General features: G+C 37.4%; 1 protein-coding gene across 1 annotated transcript; it reads right to left on the bottom strand.

Annotated features, from left to right (window-relative positions):
* Positions 1–1,532: 1,532 nt before the first annotated feature.
* On the bottom strand, positions 1,533–7,866 carry LOC122025259 (protein IQ-DOMAIN 32-like). Its single transcript, XM_042584045.1, has 6 exons — positions 7,633–7,866; positions 5,980–6,312; positions 5,712–5,906; positions 4,092–4,166; positions 1,922–4,004; positions 1,533–1,731 (listed from the first exon to the last, which is right to left on the bottom strand). The coding sequence occupies exons 1-6, from the start codon at positions 7,717–7,719 to the stop codon at positions 1,715–1,717; spliced, it is 2,790 nt and encodes a 929-aa protein (XP_042439979.1). The 5' UTR covers positions 7,720–7,866; the 3' UTR covers positions 1,533–1,714.
* Between the last annotated feature and the right edge of the window lie 1,969 nt (positions 7,867–9,835).

Genomic DNA, 9,835 nt, shown 5'->3' with positions numbered 1-9,835 from the left:
TTTTCTGGATTATCATCTGATATTATTTTAAATTTAAGGACGAATTCTTTCAGTATGGGGTGATGCAAAAGGATCCTTAAATTATTATTATTATTTTTTGATGATTTTTATCTTTTGATATTAACATATTTTTGATATTGTTTTATATTTTTGATAATTTTTATTTTTTTTTATAGTTTAAGTCTCTTTAGAATTTTTAAAATTATTAATCTATTAATAATTTTTTAAAAATTTATTTACACATGATATGATAGTATATAAATTAAGATTTCTTTCCTTTATTTTATTTGGAACTCAGGGTCTTCGTTTATAAAAAAATACATGTATTAGTTTGAGAGACACCTCTATTCTTAATAATTTTTTTATTTTTGGTAAAATACAGAAAACAGTACTTTTCTCTTTATTGGGGATTTTCCTGTTATCTTCTCCTTAATTATATCTCTCCATAAGATAGACTTTTATTTACAAATTCAAGATTTCACCAAATTGATGTGTAAGCGATTTTCCCCAGACTCGAGCGTTTCTTAGTGCTTGGGCAAAAACATTAGGTGTGCAAGCTATTTGGGTTTCTATATGATGCTATATAAACTCCTAAATAATGAGTTAAGAAAATTAACTGGGAGATTTGATCATATTATAAATGAATCTAATAAAAGTGTTTGTAATTTAATTTCTCGTGATTCGAGCAATTGAAATAAGAGATGATATCGTTTATTTCTAGTAGTCGATTCCATGATAAAATATAACAGATAAATTATTAAAAATATTTTTATCCTAGTCTTTTATGTGAAAAAGTCAAGTATTCAGTATTTTATATCTGTTGAGACAGATAATTTTTCATGATGAAAGTTATTATCAAGCTTTTGTGTCTCTCTCTCTATAACGAGTTTATTTTCTGTACTAGTTTAGATAAAGCAAAATTGATAAAGCAAAAACTCTATTGAGTACCATTGACATGAAAATTTTAAGCGAATCTAATTTTATACTTAGCATTAAGATCACAAAAGTGATTGATAGTAATATTCTATGGACTCATTGTCAATTTAGAAAATATGCATAGTACTTCAATTAATCTAGCATTAAAAAAAATGCCAAATATTGATGGTAGGACCATATCTCAAGAAGAATGCTAAAATGTTCGATTACTTTAACTTAAAAAATATTACGAGCTAAATTGAATATCACAATCATAGTAAGGAAGGTTAGTTAGCTATCTCAAACTTGTCCAATTAAGTACCAGCGTAACACCTAAAGAGCTTGATAGATTGTATAATAGGTTTGAACAATGTAAGAAATTAACTTGAATGCAAATTGGAACCGACGCAAGCTTCTGAAGTCCATAAGTTTACAAATAAAAGTGACAGCCCATGGTGATAGCAAATAGAAACAAAACAAATACCTGTTCGTCTATCCTAAATGGTTTGCCCCGACTTGAAATTAAACATAAACAAATTATTGCAATGTTTGATTTAGATATATCAGAAGACCGTAAATTCTTTCTGGATTACCCAATAAAAAAAAAAGACAATATATATCCATTCTTAAACAAATTCTGAATCTTTGTAAACCATATGCAATAACAAAATACTGCATGCAAAAATGCGAACAGACCAACTACACACACATAACACACAGCGTAACATACAATCTGACGCATAGGAAACACAGGAAGAATGGGTAACATCCAATTTACAATCATGAGCTCCTCTGCACCTCATCTTTGCCATCTTTCTGAAAAAGGGATAACAGTTTCTAAATCAGTTCCAGATGCCAGCTACTTAAAATGAAAAAACAATGAAAAATAATCCAGTTAGTTGAATAGTTGGAAGATTATAAACATGTATCCTGTTGTACCACTTGCAATATCATCCTAGTTGTACAATTTTGAGGGAATTGTTGGCTTCATGGGATCAGGAATTACCAGCAGAATTACGAGGGTGAACTCCATTGCTCTTTGGAATCTGCTGAGTTTGGGATGGTGATCTTTGCGTGCACGGTGACAAGGTCTGCTTTCCGTTTTCAATAGGCAGCGAATGCCTTTTCTTAGGTTGGTTATCAAGCATATCAGGACTTGACTTTAGAGATGTACTAACATGAGCTTTAGCTCTAGCAGATGCAGTGGCCTGCATATAACCTGGAAGCGAACTGCTATTAATGAGCCTGGGCTCCTGATCAACAAGATCCATCTTTGCCATCCCAAAGGAGTTGCGCCTCTTTGGATTTTTTGCATCCTTCAATAAGTTTTCTGTGCTATTTCTTCCAACTGAATCATTATCTGGGTCGGATGGTGACTTTTTAACTGCCAAATGAGATCTTTGCCTATGAGTAGGCTTGCTATGATCCTTCTTACTCTTACTGGAACTCACAGAAATGTCACTAGATGGCGTGCCATGTGGATCAGGCACCGATGCATGAGTTCTGCCAATTCCTTCAGGTGACCTAAGTTGTTTTGTTTCTTCCAGATGGCTCTGCAAATCTGAAATAATTGGCTCAGATGCTTTTTGATGAACCTGTAAAAAGCTAGGTGAAACATCTAAGTCAGCTATAGTCTGCTCCACTCCATCAGGTCTTTTTGCTTCATTTATATCAGAGTTGAAGGTAGAGTTATTAACACTGCTATCCAAATTTGGGAGATTAACAGTTTTCTCAGCATGGTTCTGTTCCTCCAGCGCCCCAATTTCAAGAACAATTTTCCCACCGTAATTTTCAGATTTCTCCAGAGAATCGAAAGTGGAAGAGATGGTACCACATTCTGAAGTTGCAGCCTGAATCCTCGAATCATGGAACATTGAGTTCTCTGCTAAAATTGCCTCAGTATTGCCAGTAAAAGAGTCCACCTGTGAGTTATTGCTCTCAGTTTTCACTTTTGATACATTTAGATTACCTGAACTAGCATTGCGAGCAACAGTAGATATCAAACTCAATTCTTCAAACTTAGAATGGGCAGCAATAAATGCAGGGCTGCATGATTTTTTGGAAACAGTTGCAGATTTCTTCCCTTCTCTCTCAATTGATTCAGATAATTCACTTTCAGTTGTATGATTGGATCCATCCTTTGTGCATTCAAGCTCGTCAAATACAGTCTCAGCTAGTATTTCCGAGCTTAAGTTTGGTTGCAATGCTTTGGAATCTGATACGGAAGCTGGACTTGCAATCTCAGTGTTTATACTAGATCTTTTGGAAACATTTACAGATTTCTTCCCTTCTTTCTCGATTGGTTCAGATAATTCACTTTCAGTTATATGATTGGATGTGTCCTTCGTGGATTCAAGCTTGTCAGACACAGTATCAACTAGTATTTCAGAGCTTAAGTTTGGATGCAATGCTTTGGAATCTGATATGGAAGCTGGACTCGCAATCTCAGTGTTTATACTAGATCTTTTGGAAACATTTACAGATTTCTTCCCTTCTTTCTTGAGTGGTTCAGATAATTCACTTTCAGTTATATGATTGGATGTGTCCTTCGTGGATTCAAGCTTGTCAGACACAGTATCAACTAGTATTTCAGAGCTCAAGTTTGGATGCAATGCTTTGGAGTCTGATACAGAAGCTGGACTGTCATTCACCATCTCAGTGTTTGTACAATCTTCAGTGCTAGTGTTGAAAACCTCATTTCTGAGCTCTAGATTTTCAACATCATCATTTGGCAACCATTTGATAGAATCATCTGAAGTAATCACTAAAGTTTGTAACTCAAAGTTCTCAGTATTTTCAGTGGTTGCACTACTGTTACTATCATCATTGATTGACAATTGTGTTGAAGACAACTTAGGATCAGATAGAACTGAGAAAACAGTGCCTGGAATCTCTTTCTCCTGCTCACTATCTACCACTTTATCATCAGTCTCTGGTTCCAAATTACTTGAGTTGGCATTTTGTTCATGTTGGCCTACTCCTGGAGATGTTATAACCATCCATCTTTCTAACCACTTCCAAACTGAATCAGACTTTGAGGGAACACATTTTATGTACATGATTTTTGTAGTTGGTGTGATCTCCAAAAGCTTGGGAGAAAAAAAAGATGGAACTTCTCATTATAGTAAATTAATTTTAAGAGAAAACCAGTCAAAGAAATAGAGAATTGAATATACCTGGCGAGCAAAGCTATTTGAAAGTAAATCCTTTATTGCTGTTTTATTCGAATTCTCAGAAGAAGCTTTGGCTCCCTAAGCAACAATTTAAAATGAAGAAAATTTAACCAAGTAATAACAGCAAGAATAAAGATTAATTAAACCAAGTAATAAGAACAAAAGTTAAAAGATATCACTTAGTTGAACCCTGAATTTCTCCCACAATCCACCTTTTTTACTTGCCGGTACTAATGCTCTATTTACTTCGAGGTGCGGATTGAGAAAGGAAAGGAATCGCTAGGGAAAAAAATCCACCAAGCGAAGAAAGAGAAAGGAAAATAAAATCAAGGGATGTGTAACGAATCCCTATGGAAAGGTAGACGGACACCACCGAAGAAAAAATAACAGCAACGCGAGTGGCCGCAGGGCCACCTTGCGGGAGCAGACGCCCGTGCCACACTGCACGAGCGGTCCTATGAGGCGACCGCATAGGGAGGGCAATGTACTTCATTTTAGTGGGTGACCTGAAGAAGCACAATCCCCTCTGGAGGTGGGAGTTAGTGCGGCGGGGGTTCGCGCAATAAGTGATGAGTAGGAATGCACTAGAGCAAGCGCAGATTAATGAACACGGTCTCCGCCATGATACACTATCCTCCAAGACGATGGGACAACAAAGCCTGGGTGGAAAGGGATGGCGTTGTACACAGCGTCAACATGGACAGTTGAGGCCCTGTATTGTAATGGATAAACTTCAAAATTGCACAATTGCTTCTTCCTGGCCATGTGGAATTGGTTCCTGAACCTTCTCTTGCCTTTCTTTGTAGCTTGTCAAATGTCAAAGAGACTGCTCACTGTTCATGAGCTTTTCAAAACTGCTCAGGGCCGCTTGAAGTAGCCAAGTAAGGAGGTCGGTGTACTTTGTGCTATTCTCGAGACAAGCGTAGGCCAAGAAGTTGTGGTTGAGGGTTCTGACCCCAACAATGGCGATCCAGGGGTGCCGTTCGCTAGGGTTGTTGGTCAGGGCCACCGTTTCCGCTCGAGCAGGTGATGAAGATGCCATGATCCACAACAGCGAGGCCGCCGACACTTGTGGCTCTCGGTTAAAAGCGAAAATGTGACAAAAGAGGAAGGATTTTGCTTCCGCCCGATTTGGGTGAATAAAAAAAAAATCTAACAATCCATCCGTTGACGGATTCATAAATCAGAAATAATTCATCTTTCCTAATGAAATACAGTCAATTTTTTAAATTCATCTTCCCAAGTAAACAGAGCATAAGTCATAGCATATGTAACAGAGTGATTAATATCAATCAATCCAAGTGAGCAAACAATGCCAAGATTAAGCATTTACCTAAAACAATGTGCATCCATGAATTGATAAAAAGCAATTGGAAGAAGAAAAAAGCATAAGAGAAAATCACAAACCACACAAGAATTCAAATACACAGGCAAAAGCTATCTAGCTAAGATGCATTCATAGGGATTGTCAACATGAGGAACTCACTCAGTGCCATCCAAAGATTAACGCATCTAAAGTTCTAAAACCACCTATTATATTTTTTCATAAATGATATGAGTTCTTCATTCCAATAAGATGCAGAGTAAAAAAAACAATGAGTTTAAAATATTTCAGAAATATACCTCGAATTTGGCATCTCTTGAGGTAGGTATGTTTCCAATTAATTGACGAGAATGACGAGCCTTTACAAATGCCTGCATTCTTATTATGGCTATGATACACCGCAACGTTCCAATAGCCTGTCTTCTTACTAGATGTCCACGCACAACTGCTTGCAACTTGACAACACTCTTAAACTTATGGAGTAATTTCCTAGCCTAAAACATTTCCATTATCAAAAAAACGATGCACCAAAACTAATAAATAATCACAAGAAAGTATGGTTAGTACCAAATAACCCCTTATAGCAGCCTGAAGAGTAATCAAATCAGGTTCATTCAGAGAAGAGATAGCTGGAGTTAGAATTCTGTTAGAAAGAGATGATGGAGCCTCTGAATTTACTCCATCTGATGGTATAGGGCACATTTTAACTGGTTTCTCTTGCACTGGCAGGTTTTCTAGCAAGTTATATTTTGATGAGTGGAGATTAGTGGTCAATGCTTCTTGGCTTTGTTTGCTAGAGCAAACAGATATAGGTTCTGAGATAACACTATCGTTAAGCACTTGATGCTTGGATGATCTCTTGCGGAAACTCCACCTACGCTTGTCCGCCAAAGCTTTTGTCTGATACAATAGGAGGCATTAACAATCCATAAAGGAATGGCATTAGAGAAAATTTTCACACTTTGGAGGACAACAAAATAGCATTTAAGTATCAGATTTTCTTTATTCAAAAAGCTGTATATTAGTTAAGGGATTCCAGTTAGATAAATGAATTAAAAAATAAAAAAATGTAGAGAATGCATGACTATTAATTATTCCAGTCAGAGTAATAAGTAGATAATGCATTATGCAAGTACCAATGAACAATAAATATCAGTGTCAAAATGCTGACAAGGCATGTGCCTAATAGTGATAGAAGAAACTTTAGTACATTGAAGAGTGAAATCCATGCGTCTGTATTATTTTCTATCATATTTTCCTTTCATGTAAGTTTGTATTCCCTCACAAGCGAGGAAGAGGCTCCATGGTTAAAGTACTTGTGGTATATAAGATGCATCCCAAGCATTCAAAAACAACACAGAAAGAGAAAATATCATGTATTCATTTTGTGGAAGGAAAAGATATCAACTTCCTACAGATGATATAGAACAATGAGCTATCGTCACCATATGAGATGGCTAGAATTGCAAGGTAAATACATACATTTTCAAGTATTGGATCTTAGTGTCAATTGGTATCTTTCCGCCATAAAAATTTGGTAGCAAAAATGGTTTCAGTGTCCATCCACTCTTTTCATTCACATTTTTCATTTTCCATTTACCAGGTTGATACTTAGAAATAAAACTCCTAGATTTGCAACAAAGGCCAATGTTAGTGGCAAAGGAACATTCTCTCCTCTCCAAATTGTTGGAACGGTTTAACATAAAGGCATGAAATAATTACATTAGAAAACGAAAGCAAGGATCTAGTAAGAACAATGTGAGCGTAACTTCTCCAATCTTCTCTCTCAGTCCAGAGTTCAAATCCACAGGCCAGAGAAAATCCATCCGGATCAACGCCATCATAAAAAACCACCAAAGGTTATTCCAAACTACTCCACCCATTTCACATTTGAAAGAGTAAAATGACAATATAGATAACTGGGACTAGATCCAGGCCACTGATTCAACTAGATAGGAAGCACATGTTGATCTGATCAACATCACTTATTTAACTTTAAAGAAAAAACATAAAAAGCCTTTTTTGGGACGGTCAATCAGCACTCGAAGATCCAAGGATTATGAATGCGAAGCAAGGCCAAGGCCAAGGCCAACGCAACCAATTACTTTTCAGTGAAGATCCTAGAATTCCCTTCGCTCGCATAAAGAACAAAGAGAATCGATCCGATCCATAAGCCACACGAGCACCTAGGAATTCAGCACAAACAAAGAGTATGGTTACCTCATCCACTACGAGCTCGTCGTCGTCGATGGCATCCCCGGCACCACAGCCGATGATCTTGAAGCAGGAAGTCGAGGACCTTCCCATCTCCTCTTCCTTTCCTCCTCCCTGGCCCTCCTTTCGGTTCTGGTCTAGAGTACAGATTACGCGCTGCCCTCTTTCCTTTCGCCTCCTCGATCTCACCGGAGCTCGGTTTCAGGGAAGCAGCTCGTAAGATGTCGGAATTTAATAGAAGCCGATTAACTTAAATTAAATCCACTTAAATGCCGCTCCGTGACATCCGCTCCCAACCTATCCACACTCCCAGGCTAAATTACGCAAACTCCAACCGCAGCACCTACATTGGGGGCCACAGAGGCAGCGGTCATTGAAGCAGGTACGACAAGGGCTGCTAAGTTTTGGTCTCCTTCCCCACCGCTCAAAAGCAGGGAGCCGACCGTTTAAAAGTATCGTGGGAAGGCGTAACGTCGCCTATCGGTGTCGGCTTCCGCTTCCGCTTCCGTTAAAACGGATACGATACGTAGGACTCCGATTCGCGTAACGGGGGTTCCGAGACGTTGGACTCCGATTCGCGTCGTATCACGATGATAGCGACGTGCCAATTGTCCAACCAACCATAAACGTCGGCCTGCCCACATCGGCCGATATAAAAACGACAAGTATCTCTCTCCCAATCGAATCGCGTATCTCTTCCTCCGTTAATCCCAAAGTATTTATTTCTTAATTTTAACATCATCAATTTCATTATTTATTTCAATAAATTTTATTGATCAGAAAATTTGATCGGTTAGAAATAAATTATAATATATATATATATATATATATATAATTAATATACAATAAATTTTATTGATCAAAATTTGACTAACTAAAAATAAATTATAATATATACATATAATTAATATATAAATATAATATTATTAAAATGTTCATATATATGCATACTGACTTGATCATTTAGCATTATCTATTAATATATAAATATGATATTATTAAATAGTAAATTTTGTTGGTCAAAATTTAATCAGTTAGAAATGTCTATCTTTCAATTATTATATATAAATATAATTAATATATACATATGATATTATTAAAATGTTCATGTATATACATGAATGTATGTATTCTAACTTGTGAGATTTTGATTGGTCAGATATCATTTAGCATTATTCTATTTATTTCAATTGTATACTTTACATTGATCCATGAATGATTAAGTCAGATTCACCACGACAACAAATTAATAGACGAATTTTAAAGCGAAATTTTCAGACCAGACGACTATAAAGAATGGCAGGGAACCAAACTGGTGTGAAGAGCATGCGTGGGGCGGTGGTGGTGGAGGAAGGGAGGAGGATAGCGTAAAATAAGCATTCATTGCTGATTTGGTGGCTAGTGGCTTTAATTTTCAATATGTGTCAATGAAGGGCTTATCATTGATGGGGGAGCCGGTGTAGTCCGAGCCAGAGCCAGCAACAGTGCTTGTTTTGTTTGTCAAAGTTGCAGTTGGGGTGATGCCCTAAGAACATGGCGATGATAATTAGGGTGGGTTATAAAAGAAAGGTGAGATTTAATGATGAAAGTGCTTTGTTGTCTGTGATGCCGATGAGTGAGGTGGGGACAATGACAGCCTGCTCCATCACATGTTGCTTGTGATAGAAAAAAGAGCAAGTGAAGCGAAGCTGTACGAGTGACAGACGACACATGAGATTCTCCGAGTAGTGCAAGGAATTAACCAAGTGTGCAATTAATTACAAACTGTGCACTGTTAAATTAACCCAGTCGGCTTCAGTGGGACTGACCACCATCAGCCAGGTAGCAGATGATGATAAGCCTTGACCTAGCTAGCTTATTGTTCTGTACCTTAATCATGCACGTAATTAATTTGCAGAGTAGTGCAGGGCCTCATATACAACGTACGTACGTTTGGTTTTATACATATTCTCTTTTTTCCTGGACAGTAAGTAGTGCTGCTCACATGGCACAACGATGTTTGAGGAAGTTCACTGCAGGCATGGATAAGGCCGAGTCTGACAAAACAAACTGGCTAGCTAGCTAGGAGATGATATCGAAGGAGGGAGCCACAAGCTTCGCCAACAAAGAACCAACACGAAGACAGAGATGTATGGATATGGATTGTTTTTTCTTCTTTAAGGCATGCGGCTCTGAAGTCATGGCTGCAGCAAAGTCCTGTTGTGCAGTG

Source organism: Zingiber officinale, chromosome 1A (genome assembly GCF_018446385.1).
Source record: "Zingiber officinale cultivar Zhangliang chromosome 1A, Zo_v1.1, whole genome shotgun sequence".
Lineage (NCBI taxonomy): Eukaryota > Viridiplantae > Streptophyta > Magnoliopsida > Zingiberales > Zingiberaceae > Zingiber > Zingiber officinale.
This window is presented reverse-complemented; position numbering and strand designations above follow the sequence as displayed.